General features: G+C 47.8%; 1 protein-coding gene across 3 annotated transcripts in view; it reads right to left on the bottom strand.

Moving 5' to 3' along the window:
- SH3PXD2A (SH3 and PX domains 2A) overlaps positions 1–21,418 on the bottom strand; it is a gene marked incomplete at its 5' end in the record, with an annotated part of 213,327 nt that overhangs the window by 154,659 nt on the left and 37,250 nt on the right. For all 3 annotated transcript variants that reach the window (XM_081074466.1, XM_081074468.1, XM_081074467.1), the window contains one exon: positions 12,642–12,722. In XM_081074466.1, the coding sequence (XP_080930592.1) occupies positions 12,642–12,722 (81 nt within the window). The remainder of the gene's footprint in view (positions 1–12,641; positions 12,723–21,418) is intronic.

Genomic DNA, 21,418 nt, shown 5'->3' with positions numbered 1-21,418 from the left:
CCAGACTGCTCTGTCTGAATCCTGTCCCTCAGTTGCAGAGAGGGTGGTTCTGTTGCTCCACCCTGCCCCACCTTGAACTAAATGGCCAAGAAACCTAGGTGTTCCAAACTAGCCTAAGGTGTCCCAGCTGCACCCCAAAAACATGAAACAATGGACAGACTCTCACAGTTGTGAGTCCTCCTGCATGTGGTAGATTTCTTGGCCCATCTTCCCCTTCCTGGTCTCACCTTATTGGACTGAAGGATGGAGGGAGAAGAGGGGGGCATACACAGAGGGTTCCCTCTATTCTCCCACTGGGGTTTTCTCCTCACAAAGCTCCAAGATGAGGAGTGGAGGCCTGGAAATCTCGGGATAAAACAACCCCGACTCCTTAGAAAGACAGACAAGCTGGCCTTCACTAGAGAGATGACCTCGGAGGCCAGCAGGCACTGTCTCAGTGGGAAGAATGGCTGCTTGTTGCATGCCAGAACCATCCTCTCTGCAGGCATCTCAGCTCCAGCCCATACACCAGCCTCATACTTCCTGTTTGGTTTGGTGTGTTTTTTTTTAAGGTATATCTGAATGTGGTCCATTTAGCCCCAGGGACCCTGACCACCCCCCCACCCCCCGCCTCAGCCCCATTCCTAGCCTCCTCCCCAGCCCCCCACCAGCACTGAGCTCAGACTTTCAGCGTGGCTGAACTGACCACTTTGTTCTGCTGGGCACCAGATAAATGCTCCCTAATTAGCAGATGGAGCCAAACCCTGGCCGGCGTTTGGGGCTGTCTCGTGGCCAGCCCATGAGCATTCATCCACTGCAGCGCGGGGGAGCCCAAGACCCTTTCGTGGCTGGGACAATGTCCCCCTACTCCAGGCTGGACAGTCATGCTGTGTACAAGGCAGCACCTGAAGCCCCTGCCTCCTCCTGAGGGGCCAGAGGGGCCATAGGCAACAATAGGAATGACCGCCACTAGCTGCTCCAGGCTTGATGGGAAAGGTTCCTGATTCTTATCTCCTAGACTTCTCACAATCACTCCATGAGGCAGGTTCTGCAATTAAACTATTTCCCAGATGAGAAGGCTGAGACTCTGGGAGGTTAGGTAATTGCCCAGGGTCACACAGCTAGTAAAGAGGTGGGGCTGACTCACACACCCACATAATCCTGTCTGATAACAAAGCCCGAGCTTTCCATCACTGCAAGACCCTGCTCCACTCTGAAAGGTGGGAATTTGGCACCAGAATCCCACAAGCTCTTCTGGAAAGCCTGCCGTTACTCAACCATGGAGGTCTCTGAAGAATCTAAATCTTTCTTCCTTGGGTCCAACTAAGTTGAGGATATGAAGGAAACAGAGCCAATTCTCTAACAACTCTTACAATGGCCTGGTCTGTGGGAACATCCTGAGATGCAGGAGTCGCAGCCCCTACAATCACCTGGGGCTGAGCTCCAGCTGGGGTACTGGGTAGCTGAAGGGGGGAATTATTGCAGCTGGCATCTAAGGGTCACCCAGCTGGTGACCGTTCTCCTGATTAAGGGAAGAAAAACTCTTCCCTCAAACAAGCCACAACTCAGGCTTCCACGGCTCACCCTGGCTGTCCCATACGCCTAGTTCCGTAAAACTCAAAGCTTAAACCAACTGTTGTCATCATGAGGGAAAGGGGTGCAAGGATGCCAAGACCACAAGGCCCCAGATCCAGGAGCTGCCTCAACAAGCCAGCTAGGATGGCCCCCGCATGCAGTCCTGACAGCGGAGGTCTGCACCTGGGGCCGTTCACTCATCCTGTGCTTTCTGCCCTGATTCTTCCATCAGCTGGCGGCTCCAGCTCAGGCAAATGTCATTCTGGCTTTTCCACCCAGGACGACCCTGACTTTTCTTCTAAGGTCCCCAGTACCAAACCTAGTGCCAAGCATATAGCTGACACTCCTCCAAAGGTGCCAGGATTGGCTTGAAATTCCCTCCTATGGGAGGAGAGTGACTTAGTTACAGCTAAAGGCTTCACAGAACAAACTGTACACACACGCGCACACACACACACACACACACACACACACACACACACACACCCCCTACTCACCTGGCCACCACCAAAGATCTTCTTTCCCTTCATTCTCCAGTTTGGAGGGGGATAATGTCCCCCAACCTGCTTTCCAGCCAACTTTCCTGTTGGTTATCGAAAGAGGGATAGATGGGGCCCTGGTGGGGAGCAGAGCTGTGTTCTAGGTCAGACCTTTGGGCCTCGGACCAAAGGAGGAGGGAGGTGACAGAGCAGTAGCTGCACTGTAGGGCCTCCCAGACGTAACAACCAAACACACCCTGACATGACACCCTTCTGCTGGGAAAACAAGGTGCGCAGCTCCGGGCAGTCATGCAGGTGGCGTGGCCTGACTCAGACGCTGCCTCTAGCAGAGCTGGGGTTTATTATCCAACGAGAGAGGCGGGAGGTGGTAGATAGGACGTGTGGGCTGAGCCCCAAAAAGCAGCCGACTCTCTGAAGGAGTTGCCCTTCACCTTTCTGGGAGCTGCAGAGAAATCTTCTGCTCTCTGCACAAGCAACTTGTCTCCAGGGAGGGTGTTCTTTGCCCCTCCCACCGGGAGCTCCCTCGGTGATACAACAGAGACTTCCTGCCCACTTCAGCTAAAAACAGAAAGAGGACTTCTGCATGGAAGGCCAGAATTCCAGACTGGAATGAACTAGAAGCTAGACTGCCTGAGTCCCAGTCCTGTTATCACTTGACGTCCTTGTAATTTGGACAAGTCACTTTTCCTCTTAGAGGGCCTCATTTCCTCATCTGTCAAATAAAGGAAATGGGCTACATCAGAGTGTGGCCAATAAGTGTCATCTCACGGTGTCATTGCCAATTGATAGGTAGTGTCTTCCTGAAGATACTTGGTTTTGTTTATTTAGAAAGACTCTGAGACCATGTCTGGGCTCATGATCGATGAACACTGTCTGCCATGGGCACAGAATGGGAACATGCCATAATCAGTCAAGGATGTCTGCTGTGGGCATGGGACTAGAGTGGCAGCATGAGAGCCAGACACATACCATCCTGGGAGAGGATCTCTAAGGGACTCCTGGTTGTAAAACTTACAGTCCCAGCCTGATTCCTCAGTGGACATTGCTAACGCTGGTTGGCAAGCATGTGCTGCCCCCCATATTGTGGTGTTTGCACACAGCTGATTTTTCTTCCAGCAGAGATGTTCTCATTAGCCATTCAGTGCCCACACTCACGAGACTTCACCCATAAGGTTAGAACCAGTGAAGAGTGCCAAAGTTGAATAATGCCAGACCCTCTTGTTCCCCAGGGTCTACAAAGGGGCTTCCAATGTTCCCCAGGGTCTACAAAGGGGCTTTTCTACTGTGTCGAAATCGCACCCTGGCCCCAGGGAGAGGCTGAGTGACCAGCAAAAGGCAGAGATGGCTCCTGCACACCTGCAGTGGGGTGACTACCCCACAACTCTCGGCTGAGTGTTGGACAAGCTTCTTTCTCTGTATCCTTAGGCCCTGCCCTGTGGAAAGTTCTCCTGACGGCAGGCCCCACCATGGCTGGTTCTCAGGGGTCCAGCTCGCTTCTCTGGGGCTTATTTACCCTTATGCATAGATGAGCAGAGGCCCTTCCCCACAGACTCTGCCACCACCCCTCCTCCGGCTACTTCTCTCCATCTGTTCTGGTTCTGCGAGGCCCCTTGTGCACAAGGTTACTCCTATACCCACGGAGTTGGGGAAACTGCACTAGAGGGGGTCATTGTACAAACTCCATCTGCGTGTAGAAGGAAAAAAACGTTGAGTACGCTCTAGCTGGGCACCAATTAACCCCCTATTCCAAATCAATGGTAATTAGCTTTCCATCCTGAGCTGCTTCGAAATACCATTCACCAGGCCCTCCTCTCCTGACACCTCTGGAGAACAGACACCCCACAGCCCTCCCCTACCCCCAAGCCCATCACAGGGCAGAAATTACCAGAGGAGAGATGAGGAGAGACAAGCGGAATCTGGAGTTCACCCTCAGGCCACAGGGGCGAGATGAAAGGGAGTGGCTGAGGCCCGGGACTGCCTGCCAAGGGGAGGGGAAACCTGCCACAGAATTTCCAGGAGCTACTGGAATGCCCACAGGGCTCCCCTGGAATCCTCCCGTATTCTATTAGGGATCTGAAAGATGCCTCTTTCCAAGAGCAACGAAACACTGTCCACCAATAATTACATTTTAGAAAGTAGTGTTTTCCTAACCATGTTGCTGGGAGGAAGTTGGGTTGATAATTATACTTGAGAGGTGAAAGCATTTATCTGGAAAACTCTTAACACCACCACCTGTCTCTCCTGCCTGAAGGCAGACTGAGTTATGTGGTGAAAGTGAAGTCTGTATAAATGGGGCGTAGGAAGAAACCTCTGCTTCCACATGGAGTGAGGATATCCAGCTATATTCTCTTGGAGTCAAGTTTCTAAGAGCCTAGCTGGTGAGGTTTCAGCTTCCCTGTCTAGTGTCTCCATGCCGGTCACTATTCTTGCTTTATATGGGTTGTCTCATTTTATTCTTACGACTACCCACAAGGCAGGTATTTTTATTATCCTCATTATACAGATGAGAAAACAGAGAAGTGCGGGAGGTTAAAGAACTCACCAAAGGTTATATACAGTTAGTAACTGGTGGAAATGGTCTTGGAACCCAGCCATCGGCCCTGGAGTACTTGCCCTTAACCACTGCACTCTCTGGCCAGGCAACTCTGAGTGTGTTTTGTCATGACACAAGACCAACCACCGAAGTACTTCTTGCCTCAACACACAGTTCATGTGTTTTGATCAATATTTGAATACAAAACGTCTAAGTATTACCTTGTCTTGTACACCTGAAACTAATAAAAAAAAAATATTTGAATACAAGATTCCAGTTTGACAAGGTACTATGGACAGGTGTCTGAGGTTTGCTGCAATCAGTTATAGTCCACAGAAATGATCTAGAATGATGGTTCAGGAAATATGAGGTAATGTGATTTTAATAATTACAGTGGTACCTCGGTTTTCGAATGTCTCCAGTGACAAACATTTTGGTTTACGAACGCCGTAAATGTTATGGATCTAAGGTATCATTAGATAGTAAAATTCATGCTAAATTTGCAGTTTTAGGGGTTGATTTTAAAGGTCTGGAACGGATTAACCCATTTTGCATTACTTTCTATGGGGAAACCGTGCCTCGGTTTTCGAACGTTTCAGAACTTGAATGGTCTTCCAGAATGGATTATTTTTGAACACTGAGGTACCACTGTATTTTCATTTTCTTTCTCTTGTTAGATATGTTCTTAATGTTTTTTGGGTTTTTTTAACCTGTGTGTTTTCTGTCCCACTATACAGTCATGACCGTGAGGGACATACGAGTATTTTATTTTAGACTTCCTACTTTCCCTACTTCTTCCATAGATGTCTTTTTAATTAGTAAATGTTAATGTTGCCAATTATATATGATTATATTCTCCTTTTTTAAAAAACAAGTTACATTACAAATAGGGCTAAGGCTCCTCTCTGACTGAGCCCCTCTTCCCACTGATGTTCCCAAACCACTTGTAGAGATAACTCTATTACCAGTTTGTACTGTATCCTTTCAGAGCTTTTAAAAATATTCATAAACTTACGTTGTATATGTACTTGAAAAAGATATATCTTGTCGTTGCTTTTGCATAATTGCTATCACACTGTAAATATTATTTTGAAACTTGCATTGGCCATTCATTAATATTTCTTGGAGATCCATCCACAAAATTGAGATTTGTTTTGACTTTGAGACTAGCCCAGTCTTACTTAGCAATCCTCTATGAATGGTCATTGAAGTTGTTTCTCATTTTCTCCATGGCAAACAACACGGGGCTTTCTGTGCCTTCCTGGGACGAGTGACTGAGCTCAATCATGGATAAAATTCTCTTGTGTCTAGGACATGTGAGCAATCACAGTGACCCACAGCTCTCCACACTGCTGGAGCTAGAACAATGCCAGCCACCAGAACTTTCTAGAATGCTTGCTACAAAGTTGCTCTTAGAACTTGACAAGTTACCTCCCTAGGCTTTGGTCCCTTTGCCATTAGTTTAGGGTCAATGGTTTCAAACAACACAGAGCTTGCCTCAATGATTAAAAGACCGACCCTGCAGGAGAGACAGCCCACGCCTTGAGGTTGACCGTTGGCACACACCAGAATCACCCCAGTTTGATCTCAGATGAGGTCTGCTCTGGACATCACACCAAAGTAAAACTCGTATCAATTTGATAACTAGAAAAATTAACACAGATGTTTACCTGCAAAGTGAGGAACTAGGAAGAGAACTCTTCTAGTTCTAAAAATGCAGTGATCCTATAACTCCATAAATGACATCATAACACACGCACACATACATACACATCAATTCCAAGGCCAGTTATTATTAGTGATTTGGGATTATAATTTTGTTCACCCATCGTTAGCCTGGCTACTTGAGAGCTGGAAAGTGAGTGTGACCCTGAGTACGGTAGGTGGGTGGAGAGTCTGGAGAGATGAATAAGGAAGAGAGAGAAAAGCACTTCAGAATAGATTAAGTTCTTTAGAGCAAATAAGCAAACCTGAACAACCTTCTTGACTCCATCTTCCAAGCAGTGTGGGGGGAGCTAAAGGGCCTCTCCTGCCTCTGATCAAATATTGACCCTGTGCACTCACTGGCCGGAGTTCAGACTAAAGGGCCAGGAGCACCACGGAGCCAATGTTTGCAGAGCAATTACTGCTCCAGTAATTGCCTTGTAGGTCAGATTGTGAAACAACCTTCGACGGAGCCTTCCGGTCCTTCCTCAGTGGGGCCAGGCCTTGGGGGAGATACTTAACAGTGAAGGAGCTGTGTAGGGAAACTTAGAGAGGCTGGAAATGTGGTCCAGCTGCCAGTGAGAAGGCAACTTAAGAGCATCTGTGGCCCTCCATCCTCCTCTTTCTCCCCTTAACTGCTCCTCCAAGTAATCTAAGCCCTTTATAACCAAACAGGCCTCCACGTCACGCCTTGTCCTGGCCAGCTCCCTATGGGACAGGTCCCTTTCCTGGTCAGATAGGGCTGAGTGGTGGATTATTTTTAGAAGAAACTAATTTCCACTTGAAGACCAAGAGCCTCTCCTCTCCCTGTCCCCAACTTGACATCTGAAACACCCTTAGAAGCCCCCTCTAGTAACTGACCTGGTTTCCAGAAGAGATGTTTGGAATACTGTTGAATTTGAATTGTTCTGTTGGTGGGGCAAATCATGGTGGAACAGAATCCCCCTCTTCCCGCTGGAGCCCTAGAAAATTTGAGAGGGCAACTGGGAAGGGACTGGGAGATGACAAGAGTATTCTAGGATGGACCTAAGGCCAGATCAAGCCTGTGTGTGTCCCAGATGGTCTAAAGTAGCACAGTTCTGGATGACAGAACTGTTCTATGTCTGCTCGATACCTAGCCACTAGCCATGTAGCAAGTATGATCAAGACACTGCATTTAATTTTTAAAAATCAACTAAACTTAATTTAATTTTTAAAACGTAATGTTTACAATTTTTAATCAATTTAAATTTAAACTTAAGTAGCCACATGTGGCTAGTGGCTACTGCACTGGACAGCATAGGTTTAAAGCCTCCATACCCAGTGTCTCTCAGTGGGCAGGAAGAGGGGCTGGGTTCCGTGAGCAGCCCCTTGTGTGTGAAGGAGGGAGAACCATGAGGTCCGAAGCCTCAGGCAGAAGATATGGGGAGAGAAAAAGGTTTGGGGCCGAGTGAGGGTCTTATCTTGGTGCCCAGGGAAGGACTTCCGGGGGGTATAAATGACCAGCAAGGCTATTAGAATTGTATATGTACTTTCACACATTTGTCTAACAAGAGTCTTGCTTTCATTGCTGATCCCCCAAATAAAATAAGATAAAATAACTCATTGATCTGTCAGATAAAACTTGTTGCTTCAGAGAAGACTTCCCTGATCCCAGAGTATAAGGTTCCCCTATAACATGTCTATGGTACCTTTCTTTGTAGCATTTGGACTAGTATAAAAGAATATATATGTGTTTTAACTAAAATCTGTCTTCTCTCACTAAGCTATAAGTCCCATAAAAGCAGTAACCACATCTGCTTTTGCTCATCAATATATCCTTGGAGCCTGGCATACTGCCTAGGACATAAAAGGAAGGCACTTAAGATTGGACAGATTGAGGGTGGATGGATGGATGGACGAACAGAAGGAGGCAGGCAAGCAGGCATAAGTGAACGAACAAACTAAGAAATAAATTAGGGACATACTATACCGTGATAACTATAATTCTCAAAAAATAACCAAATCCCCCTAAACTGGAGTAGAGGTGTGTGGCTATATCACTCTACCAATCGAAACCATATGGGCATCTTTGTTCCCCCCTCCCAAAAAGAATGTTCTTTCCTCCCCCTTCACCCCATAGCATGTTGCCTGTACCTCAATCTAGTATTTATTTCATCTACAGTGGACTTAATTGCTTAAACCTCTACTTTCCCCACCAAATATGGACTCCTGGAAGGAAGGAACCTTGTCCTTCTCAACTGAATGTTCCGCGGCCTGTGCTCTGCCTTATAAAATTACAAATATGTTGGAAGCCTTAACACAGGCCAATCCACTCTTACCCTGAGCCAGCCTAGCTCATTCATCTTTATACTTCCACCCTCACTACTCACAGCCACAGCAAGGCGGCCAGACTTAGCAAGTGAAAATACAGGACACACAATAAAAGCTGAATTTCAGATAAACAATGAACAACTTTTTTAGCATAAGTATGCCTCATGCAATATTTGGGACATACTTATACTAAGAAAAAAAGTACTCATTGTTTATCTGAAATTCAAAATTAATCGGACATCTCCTATTTATCTGGTGACGCCAATCCAGGGAGGCCAGTAGTGAATACTGTGAGTGATGGGTGTAGAAGGGGAATAAGAATACCAAGATGAATGGTCTGCCCTCACGTGCGAAGGCTTCAGGAAAGTGTGGAATGGGCAATCATCAGGTTATCTGTGGTTTCTCTCCCCCTACACCAAGAATAGCTCCCCAGTGCTCCACCAGAGTTCTATGTACCCTGTAGAGGACACAATAATGCCATGGGTCACATCAAAGAGACACTCGCTCTCCTCCTACTCTTGCCTCCGCTCTGCCTGCTGCCCCTTCAGGGCCAGTGCCCTGGTGTGTGCCTAAGATCTTTCATTCCCAAATATCTCCCAAGAGTATCACATGTGGAGCAGGTAGGTCCTGGCAGAAGCTTTGAAGAAGATAACCAACCCAAAGTGATGCTTGGCTTCAAATCTTAGTTTGCACATGGGCTGATGCCATGGGGGCTGTGCTGATGTGGACACTGCAGTGGAGAGAGGTGGAAAACCCAAGATCTATGACAGCATCCTTCAAATGCTTCCTGGCCTTGTGGCCATGGAGCCTGAAGGGTAGGGCACGGCTGTCCATCTCCAGGTTTGCTCAGCAGAGGGAAAAGGACACTGGAGGTACTTGTGCTATTCCAAGTACAATTGGATCAGCACACACCCCATGGCCCTCGGCCAGAGGTCAGGACCACTTGGTACCACTTTGCACATGATTCCCCAGGTTACATTAGAGAGGTAGGAGACTAGGGCCTCCTCATAGTACCCCGACCTCCACCAGGAGCAGAAGACACCATTTGTAGAGACGGAAATAAGAGAGGCAAGTATGGGGAGGCCCACGCTGGGGTCTCCAATTTGTGGGAGGAACGGGGACCTAGAGGTCCCTTAAAGGGGTGCCTGGGTCCATTGCTATTATCTGAATACGACGTAAAAGCCCCCAGATGGTACTCAAATAGTACAAGATATGAATGTGTGGTTAATGATATGAATTGGTTCAGCTTAGCAGTTCTTTACTGGGGGTCTTCCAAAGGGGTCTGTGAACACCTGACACTGTAAGTAAAATTGTACATGTACACCTTTGTCTGGGGAGATCCACCAGATTCACAAAGGGGTCTCTGGTCCCCAAACCATGAGTTGGTAAAGCCAGTTTAGTATCTTCCCCCAGACTGGCTTAGTCAGCTCAGGACTTGCAGGGTTCTAAGGCAGGGCTCTGCCAAAAACAGGAGGAGCAAAATGACTCTGAGAGCAGCCACTTGTGGGCCACACCCCTGCCCACAACACACAGCCGTCCTGCCCCAGTGGCAAGCCTCAGAGAGCCTGTGGCTTCCAGCATTCTGAACACTCTGGCACAGGCCAAGGCACAAAGCAGCTCCTCAGCAGAGTGAAGACAAGTGAGGGAAACAAGATAGCAACACCGTGAGAGGAGGCACTAAGCACCCAGACCCCTTCACCTGCAGCCCAGCATCCTTGTCATCTGCTAACACTACTAGACAACTAATGGGTAACTCATTAGATAACCATGTATCAGGAAAAACGTGGATTCACTCATTTAATCCTCACAACAACACTACTGGATGGGTACTATTTAAATCTTCATTCTACAGATGAGAAAACAGCCTTGAAAAGTTATGGAACCTGTCTGGAGTCACACAATCATAAAGCCAATAACCAGTTCCAGGTAAAGTGTCTCCAGTGCCTAAGCTCTAAGCCACCCTCTCACATAGCCTCTAAGAAAGCTGAGCTCTGAGGGCTACCAGTGACCAGAGACGGAGTTAGCAATGCCATTTGTTCTTTCATCCAATCAGCGACCCCAATAATTAAGAAAGGCTTTCTAAAATGCACACCACTAAAAGTCATCATGTTATGAGGTCTGTAAAATGGGTTCACAAAGACGCCATTGTTGGCTCAAAGGTTAAAGTCCATAGAATCATCCCAACCTATTTCTTAACTGCATCTACAGGGTGGTGAGGACCCACGTGGACAGGCCTGGCTATGCTCGTAACTAGGGCCAGGACATCGCACAAGCGGCCCCATGCCATGTGTCCCCTCCCAACACACAGGAAATGAGCCCTCCAGGCAAGGGAGAAGTGAGGGAAGCAGCATTCCTTTCTTGTGAGATTCTGAAACTAGAGAGGGGGTAGGGGAACAAAACGGAAAGGGGGGAAGAAAAGTTCTGATTTGAGAGTTTCCGCTGGCTCTCAGACCCCCTCTGGCTCATCAATGAATCCTTTCAGGGTTCCCTTTCCCCAACTAAGTTATCATTTCCTGTCCAGCACACTATACCCATTGATGGGGTATCAGCAAATCCCACCAGTTTATGCCAGAAGGACCTAAGGAGATTGGACAGGAAATGAGGGGTAAAGAGGAAGAAAGCAGAAGGGTAAGGAGTGGCTTTCAATCCCACATTCAATGGGATATTCAATCTCATATTGTTGGTTTAAGAGAGGATTTGTAATACCGGAAGCTGGCTCATCTTTGGCTTAGTTCATAGGTAGGGCAATAAGGACAATGGGCTAAAATCAGGTATTTGGGGGCAAATATGCAGGCATATCTCTCTACGATGACTCACCATCAAAGGCCTACAAAGGAAGGAGTGGACCGTGGCTGTGAGGGCCAGGAGTGGGCGTCTCTTCTTTGTGTTTTTATTGGCCTAAACCAGGTTCATAGCCTTAAAGAAGTATCTAGAACCTCTTGGCTTTCCCTTCCTTGCACAGGTTGCTGCCCAACTCAATGATTCTGCCCTGTATGGTGCCTACCTCTGATACACAGAGGTGAGCCCCCTAGTGGCCGTTTCTGTGTTACATGACCCTCTACCCTGGGTCATACCGATTGGTCCAGAGAGGGTACCTGACCCAGTTGAGCCAATCAGAATCTTCCCTGGGATTTTCCAATTTGGAACTGGGAGAAAGTCAGCTTCTCTGCTGTTGGGAACCACAAGATATGAATTTTGGGAGCTTTTGACAGCCAAATTCCTCAGGATATGAGGTAATAGAAGCTGAGAGAAGCAGAGATAACACAGAGGGAGAGCAAACCTGGTTTCAGGTGTTCCTGGAGCCCACTGCCTTGCTCCCCGTTTCACCATCTGGTGACTGCATAAGATTCTCTGGTATATCCTTCCAACCAAGTCTCATTTTTGGCTAAGCTAGTATGAGTGTAAAACTATCACTTGTACCCCAGAGAGGCCTAAACAGATTAGTTGGCATCAAGGGAGGTGTTTGCAATGGAGCTGTGGGATTCAAACCACCATCCCCCATATCAACATGCCTGTATATATTAGAGAGACACAGATACCATGCCCGTGTACACACAGGGCAGTAAGAGCCTTATTCGGTGAGACAGACATAATGGTATGCCCAGTTTGTGTCTGTAGTTGAAGAAATTGCTTATTTTCTGTTTCTGTCTTTTCTGTATGTTTGCTTTTCTTTGCCTGCAATGCTGTGGTGGCTTGTGTCTCAGCCTAGATGTTTACAGACATGTCTGCTCATATACATAGCACCCACAATCATCCTCTGCCTCTCCACCCTAGTTTCCTACACCTCGGGCGAAGGAGGGTGACAAAAGATGACTGTTAAGACCATCTGAGGAAGTCATCAAAGTCCCAAGTGTCTGCCTGCAATATCCTAGCCTGAACCAAGCCCAGCTCGACCACCAGGGTTCCCTCATCTGTCCCTCTGCTCTCACCTATACTCTGACCCTGACAGGTCTGCTGGAGGTTCTCCAGATGAGTGAGGACATGAGTGAGGCCAGCCGACCAGAGACTTGGACGACTGAAGATCGAACTGGGCGCCATTGGAGCTCGGACCAACTTACCTGCAGGTCAAAGAACTTGCTGTACCTCCGGTAGATGGTCTGGGATGTGGAGTCGGACCAGGTCACGTTGATGATGTATACCTGTGACGTAAAAACAAAAATAAGAGCAGGTGACTGGGTGATTAAGACTGAGCTTCTGAAGATGAGGGTAAGGGGGATCAAACATATGGTGATGAAAGGAGAACTGACTCTGGGTGGTGAACACACAATGGGATTTATAGATGATGTAATACAGAATTGTACACCTGAAATCTATGTAATTTCACTAACAAATGTCACCCCAATAAATTAAAAAAAAAAAAAAAAAAGACTGAGCTTCATTCATGAATGGTGAAGGCATCACTCAGCAGGAATGTGATGCTCCCTGGCTAGGACCAGTCTTTTCTTCATTTTTGTCTCCAGGGCCTAATGCAGTGTTAGGTACACCTGAATGCTACACATATATGTTTAAACACACACACACACACACACACACACATATACACACCTACAAGAGTATTCAATAAAATACTAAAAATGATTGTCTTACGAGGGTAGGATTACAAGTCGTTTTAATTTCCTTTTCGTTTACATGCATTTTACACAATGAACATAAAATTGGGGATTTTAACAAAATTTAAGTAGCTAATTTCTACTGGTTGTCAAACTTCAGAGTGAATGAGAATCCGCAAGGGGTCTTTCACAATTGCCCCACCCTCTGGTATTCTGCATAAACTGACGTGGGCTTTGGGGGCTCAGGCATCTACATTTTATTTTATTCAATTCAAAAAAAAATGTATTTTAATATAGCAGTTTCAGGTTCACAGCAAAATCGAGCAGATAGTACAGAGTTCCCATATGCCCCCCCCCCCACATGCACAGCCTCTCCCATGACCAACAGCCCCCAGCAGAGTGGTACATTTGCTACAACTGGGCATCTGTAGTTTTAACAAAACCACTCCAGGTCATTCTGCCACAGTTGATCCTTAGATCTCCCTCTGAAAACCACTCGGGAGACCATAGCATTTCAGAGAGGTATGACTCACATCCACATCCCGAAGTCTTATTAGTTCAGTGCCTGGCACAGAGCAAGTGCTCAGAAAACATTTTGTTCTGTCGAACAACCAAACTGACCATCTGGATGAGAGGTAGTAGATTTGCAGGAGAGATGTTAGCACACAGAAGACTGGAAACTTTTCAGAAATGAAGACATTTCAGGACCCCGTTTCCAATGTCACCCCAGTTCCCAAGCTCAATCAGGCTCTCCAAGGCTCCTGCCCCAGGAGGCTCTGGAAGGTTCCCTTGCCTAGGAGGTGGGTGAGATGGCTGGCTGGCGAAGGAGAGAAAGTCCCCTGCCTACACAATCTGGCCTACTGCTCCCACAACTTCTGTCCCTTTTATCTGAACCCACACCAAAGACCCACCCTCCTGGGAGAGGCCTCAGTTAAAGGGAAGGGTCCCCTCACACCACCTCAGGGCCATTCTGCTAAACATCCCCTCTGCTGCCAGCTCTGATGGCTGCAGGTACAGGGTGAAGGGAGAGCACTAATGTGGCATGGGCGACACCTCTGCCTTGCTTCCTCCCTCAGAAGAGTCTGATCCGCTGTAGTGAACAGCTGTGGTTCCCTTGCCATGACAGCCATCAGAATCACCTTGGGAGCATCATAAAAATTCAGACTCCCAGCCTCTGCTCAATAATTCTGAGTCAGTGGTCTGGGGGGAACTCCACTAGTAAGGAGAACAAAGTTGGCAGAGAAGCCGGAGGTCTCAGCCACGGCGAGAAGGAAGGAACGTTAGTAGAGAAGAGTAGCATTTACACATCTTGGCATCAGGGTGGCTGACTTCTCCACAGAGCAGGGCCATCTTAGGCTGCTATAATGAAATACCATTGACTGGGTGGCTTAAACAACAAACATTTATTTGTCACAGTTATAGAGGCTGGAAGTCCAAGATCAAGGTCCCTGGTTAGGACCCACTTCCTAGCTTGCAGATGGCCACCTTCTTGTGGTACCCTCACTGGGTAGAGAGAGGGGGCTCTAGTCTCTTCCTGTCCTTATAAGGCCACTAATCCCAGCATTGGGGCTCCGTGCTCATGCTCTCATCTAAACCTAATCACCTTCCAAAGGCCCCAGCTCAGATACCATCACACTGGGGGTTAGGGCTTCAACATGTAAATTTGGAGCAGGGGACAAACATTCAGTCCATAGCAAGGGTTTTGCTCACAGGGGCGTGAGGCTTTCTGTTTGGCTGCTCAGTTAACAGCCACGGAAACAAGCTCTGTATCCAGTCCCTTCTTCCCTCTGATCTCGCAGAGTTAGTCTCATTCAGGGCGGAGTGTTTATTCTGAAATGCACCCAGGAGAGGGCCATAAAGCAAAGCAAATAGAGCCAAGTGATGCCAGCCTGAGATGGGGTATTTATGACATGTTTTATGTGATCCTGATAAGAAAGAACATAAAATAAAAGCCCATCCCTATCCTCTCAAGCCCAAAATAAACTATTGACTATTATTAAAATAAATAGACTGGGATACGCTGTGCTTTATATCCCATAAACATACGTGTCATACAATAAGTTGTAGAAACCAATTAGGTACTGGTTACTACATACCAGCACAATGTAAAACATTTATATACATTAGTTCATTTAATCTTCAGGTCAACAATGGTAGCCACCATTGTTACCTTCATTTTGTACAGGAGGAAACCAAGGTTCAGAGAAGGTAAAGGACTTGCCCAAAGTCACACAGTTAGCAAGAGACAGAGCAAAGGACTTGAACCTAGGTCTAGCTGAATCCAATTGCCATGTTCTTAACTACATTGTACTATCTCATGTGTAAATTTAGGAATGTGGATATTTGAATCAAACTACTTGATTAGACCTGAATGACATATTTTAAAATAAAGCTGTAGATGGTCTGAAGCGTCTGAACACTCCTTGCTTAGGGGGTGAGCCTAGAGGAACATGGGGGAGTCATGTCAATTCTGAGAGCCTGAGACCAAGAAGAGACTGAACGTGGGGCCCAGACAGAAGTCAACAGATAGGAATGCTACAAAACCAGACCAACACAGAGGAAACTTCCACGTACAACCGGCCGACTGTGGCACGATGCTCTGGGATTTTCACAGGGGTTATAACCCACTCCTCCCCACGCTGACTCTCAGCTCCTAGACTCCCAAATCCTGCCAGCTACATCTCCCCTCCCACCCTCATCTGCCCTTCCAACAGGTCCCAGCCAGGGAGCAGATGCTGTGCACAGCAGGTGCTGCCTTCCTGACATCTGCCCAGGCCAATGCACGGTTAAGAGGCCCCAAGTGGCCGTACCCTCCCAGGAAAGAGGTTGCACTTACCTGCAGGCCATTAGACAAAGCCTTTCTCTCTGGCCAACCAAGCGAGGCCCAGAGGAAGGGCTTCACTGAGACTTAACATGACCCATGCTCTATCCTCTCTAGTAATTAGGAGCTTCCCTTCACCTCCCAGAGAGAATTAATCACAGGCTCACAGCCTCTGGCAGCTGGGAGGCCTCTCCTTTTGCAGAGGAGGAACCTAGGACGCAGAACGGTGATTTGCCAAGGAAAAGGCAGATTTTGGAGTGAGCCCCACCTGGGTTTCATGCTTAGGACCCTCCTTATTGGCTGCGAGACCCCAGCCCAGCCTCTCAGACCCTCCGGCTCCTCCTCTATTCCATGGGCACAGTCTTTAGAGCAGCCCAGCCTGATCCACTACCCTGGTGATCATTGCAGGTGTGTTTACCCCCTTTAGTGGCAGAATTGGGATGGGAACCCAGACCTCCCAATTCCCAGTTTAGGATACAACAGCGCATGACCAGTGCATGTCCCCCGGAAAAGACCTTTCCCCTTTACTCTTCAAACACACACTTAAAAAATTAAGAACAAAAATAGATGAAAAGTCACAGGGAGTCATCTCTGTCTAATCCTTGACCTGACCCCACACCAAAGACCTGCCCTGTGGAGAAATAGCCAGAGCAGGGCTAAGGGGAGAGCTGTCCTTGTGACCCTTGTCAGCCACAGCCACCAGACCAGGACACAACCCTGCTTACCCCCAAAACACATTTATTTCCTTGCTGAGCAAAGAATTGCTCCTGCTGACATCTTGCACGCCACTATCCATGCACTGAGCAAGCATGAGGGTAACTCACACTGAGGGGATGGGGAAATGAACCCCTATTTCCGGGTTCTCCCCTGAGCCTACCCTCCTGGACAGTGTAAATCCTGAGCTGAGGAAATGGTCAGAGACTTTTCTGGAGATGAGCCCAGAGATCCGAGGACAGTCCCCAGGCCCCTTTCTCTCATGTGAGGAGGAGGTGCCTCTGCTTTCTCCTAAACCTTGAACATCCTAGATTATCCCTCCAGATGAGCAATGGATACACAAAATTCCAACCCAAACCATATTCTCCCTGCCCCCCCCATCAGACTTTCTTAAGCTTCCCTGAGCGGGCTCTGCCGGCTCTGGAAACCTAGTGATAAACCACAGAGAAAGAGCAGGTGGAGGGGAAGGGGCACAGGGCAGAGGTCATCTGAGAAAGCCAGCTCTGTTTACTGGGCTTGCGTCAGGGGCCCCGATAAACTGCTCTGGTCACAGGAACGGCTAAGATAACATTACCCAGCAGCTGGGTCTCCAGAAAGGTTTGCAATTAAACATCCTGCTTCCACACACTTTACTTGGGGTTATGTTTCCCGGGTGGAGTTTCCCTTCCTTCTGGATTTTAAAAACCCATGGATTCTATTTCCTTGTCTCTGGCCATTTAGGCAGATGGCAGGCGTCATGACAGAACAGCCACGGTGTCCAGGTCCCCACAGAGGAAGCCCCAGAGTTTCAAGTCCTGCTGCCACGCTCAGCCCCGACAGAAGAGGATCTGCATCACAGACAAAGCTAAGGAAGCTCTCACCAGACACCGCATGACACTGGGTCCCACCAGCCCACCCACTCTGAGGCCATCTTGGGCCGCCTTCCGTCTGCTCAGCTCATTAAACCCAGAAATGTCTGAGGCTTCCGAGACTTCCATAGCTTCCAAGTCTTGCTCCTTTCAACAAGAAAACAGCCTTGATGCAAATCAGACCCACAACCGAGCTCCAGAGCACTGAGAATGAAGCCTAGCCCAGTTCCTGTGGAGGGAAGTCATGATCGGACCTGGGCTGTGACCAATTAATGACCCAAAGTTATGGCCCAACCAGTCCTAGAAGGCCTAGGACCTGTCTGTGTTTAATTAGAAAGTGCCAGTAAGTACTTGTCGCTCCCTTTGCTGAAGGAAAGGAGTTAGGAACTGGGGGAGGAAACCCTGTATCTTTGCGGCACTATGGCTCAGTTTACTAAGGAAGGCCTTCTTTTCCCTGAACTCCTGCCAGCTGCCCTTGGCTCCGGGCCAGATGGAAACTCAATGACAATATTCCTTCACCTGCTCACACCACCATGGGGTGGGATCAGTTGGCTAGGACTAGGGCTGTTGATTTAGGGAACCATCACCCCTTAGAAGCCTGGACATGGAAGGCGATCTCCACTCCAGCAGGTTGACTAAGGGTTAATACCAGGTGGCAGCACCTTTCAGTCCTCAGATCACCCTGCTCCAAGCTCTCTCTGGACCTCATGTTTATGGAGCAGTCACACAGCCAAAGTGAACCCTAGGCGAGCTCTGGGTGGGGCTGGGTGTGTATGGCAGAATGCATCTCCCAGAACCCTGTGCCCACCAGTCACCTCCAAAACACAGACTCTACTGCTGCAGACCTGGGCCAAATGGCCCTCCTTAGGGATAAAGGGCTTTTTAAAGGTTCTCAGAGGAAGGGATAGTCAGCAGGGTCCTATACGGTATGAAACACTTTCAAGAGAGTTTTGTGGGTACCTATCACACTTAGTTCCTGCTGTTGTTTTCATGAATCACAGGTCTCAGTTGCTTGTGTAATTTGGAGGGGAGGGAGTAGGCAAGAGGGTCTGGAGGAAGCCTCCAAAGTATCACGGTGCCTCCATTTATTACTCTGCAAGATGGAGAGAATAGTGGCGACCTCACTTTTGGGCGATGGTAAGAATTCGGTGAGCTCACCCTGTATTTCTCCACTAGACTGGAAGCTCCCAGAAGGTAGATCATGACATGGTCATGGCAAATCATGTTCAGCACAAGACTTTATACCTGAGAAATACTCACTTCATGTCCCCTAAATAAGTGAAGGAACAAAGCAACCTGCAAATGTCTAGTCCGTGCTTTCCTGGTGCCTGGTTTTGTGACGAGCCTCCAGGCCCTTACGACTCAGCCGGGGCAGCCAAACTCACACTGACAAATCAAGTAGGGCATGGCGCAAGATGGAATGATGGGGTGCCAAAAAGTGAGGCTCAGAAAGAAACAAAGGCAGTGTTGGCACCGCAGAGGAGGAAGACGACTTGGAAAGCATTTGAGGGGTTGAAATTTTAGCTCCACCACTTCCCGGATGCGTGAGCTTGGGCAAGCGTCTCAGCCTCTCTGAGTCAGGGTTTCCTTAGCTGCCAAGTATGGCTCACAGTGAGAGTACCCCATTAAACGCGATGGTGCACACAGGGATCTGAGCAGAGGACCTGACACAAGAGTGTCTCACGCACATCAGCTATTTAGACACCCAGGAAGAAGGAAGGGCTGAGCCAACTTCTTTCTATTGGGCATAGGACAGGAATAGGAGTAGGAAGAAAGCAAGGAGTGGACAACAGGGATATGGACGGACACACACACACGGAATTGGTAGAACTACTACTAACAGCAAGCCAGCCTGAGAAAGCAAAAGAGCAAAAATAACTGTTGCCTAGGCAGGGAAAACAGCAGCCCACCTCTGAGCATCCCGCTGAAAGGACTGGCGAGTTGTGGTAGGCCCCCGAGCTCAGAGGCGTTTTTTTCCCCCTCTTTTTTCTTTTCATGTTTCCTGGAGGGGAATCAGTATATAAAATAGGAGCTCCCAGAATTTACAATCCCTATGTGGACCTTAAGAAAAGTATCAGCTGTCAAAGCTCTGTCCTTCCAGTTACCAGAACCAGGAGAGAAACAGCAAGAAGAGTTAGTTTTTACAAACCTTTTCCTTACATGCACAAATTTTTGGTTTCATTAGGAATCATAATAATAGCAATGCTCATTGATGGAGCACTTACTAAGCACTAGGCATTGCTAAGCACTTTATTCATCTTATCTCATTTAACCGTTACAATGATTCTATGAGGAAAGTATTGTTACCATCTCCAGTTCATAAATGAAGAGACCTGGAGAGGTAGCTAATCCTCAGGTTCAAAGATGACGTTGACTCCATAGCCACACTTCGTCCTCTTTAATAGCTACAATGGAACAAGGCAGAGTCCCCGCCACAAGGTTTGCCCTCGTGGTTCAATCTGCTCCTCTGACAACTGGTTGCTTCATGTGTGGGGACTAGTCAGAACTGCAGCCGCCCATGCAGCAAGTTGGTAAGAAGCCCTGCCTGAGGACCAGTGCTCAATTTTGCGTGGTTTAGAATCAATCAGATCAGTTACATGAAAAGTTGTCACTCTCTCTCGGCCTCCATTCCCCATCCATAAAACACTCCATTCCCCATCTTCCCCTTCCAAGTTCCTGGCACGATCTTTTGTACTCTTAGAAATTTAGCGTCTTCCCTAGAAGTTTCTGGAGGCATCAATCAGCCCTGGGTCTAGAAAGGAACCCACTTTGGGTTTCTAGAGCTCTGGATGTGGTCCCCACTGGGACATTCTGAAGAGTACCTGAGGGCACGTGGTTGCACCTTTGTACCTTCCTCCCTCCAACCTTGCCACCACCCTCTGGTCCCAAGCCAGCTTATCAGAGAAAACAGGTCTGACCACCTTGAACCAGCAGGTATTCAAACAAAGAGGCCCAGCAACAGGCAGTGGACACCTTGGGTAATGCCCAGGAGCCCAGAGAGAGCGGAAGTGTGCCCAGGCTAAGGGGAGGAGGCTTACCCTACTATGGAAATCGAGAAAAATTCTATATGTACATTAACATTCATGACTTAGAATCCTGGAAAACTTAAACAAGGGTATCCTGTCCTGAACCATGAAAAGGATTATGCCCCTGGGCTTCCACAGGCTTGGATGCAGCCCAGTGGATCTAGGAGAGTGTTGGAAGGGGGAATTGTCACTCCACACACTCCCAAATCAATGACTGACATAGGCCTGCTGACCTGGCTGCACACATCCTGTGAACGTGCCTTGCTCCATCGTCACACCGTGGAGAGCAAAGCAAAGGTTAACACACAAAGCCTGCTTTCCTCTTCCTGGGAAACACAGCGGCCAGGCAAGGCCAGAGGCCAGCGCCTCCTCCACACACAGCCTGCGGGGGAAATGACCCCACCATTTCCTACCCACCAGCTGAAACACTCACACCTTCCTCTCTGCTGTGCTCAGCAAAGCTCAACTTTTGACATTAGGCAAATAGCTGTCATTAGGAATTTTGTTGCATGAGTTCGGCTGGAACAAGCTTTTTGGAGAGCATTTTGGCAATTTCTGTCCCAAATTTGCATTTCCATTGACTTAGCAATTTCACCTCTAAGAATTTATCCACATAAGTGTATGTAGGTATGTGTGAGTATATACATGTGTGTGCATGTTGTGTCTGTTCATGTATATAAATATGTTCATTTGTTGCATTATTTGTAACCACGAAAAGTAAGGCATATTAAATGTCTATTGATTTTTAAAATGGTCAAATAAACTATGATTCTTACGTCTGTTAACGATAAGATGGATCTTTCTACGTCACTATGGGAAAATGTCCACAGGATAAGGAAAAAAGGAAAAAAACAGATTACAAAACAGTGTGTATAC

The sequence above is a fragment of the Rhinolophus hipposideros genome, assembly GCF_964194185.1.
Source record: "Rhinolophus hipposideros genome assembly, chromosome: 15".
In the NCBI taxonomy this organism is placed as follows: domain Eukaryota; kingdom Metazoa; phylum Chordata; class Mammalia; order Chiroptera; family Rhinolophidae; genus Rhinolophus; species Rhinolophus hipposideros.
The sequence above is the reverse complement of the archived record's forward strand: the minus strand, read 5'-3'. Positions and strand labels throughout refer to the sequence as shown.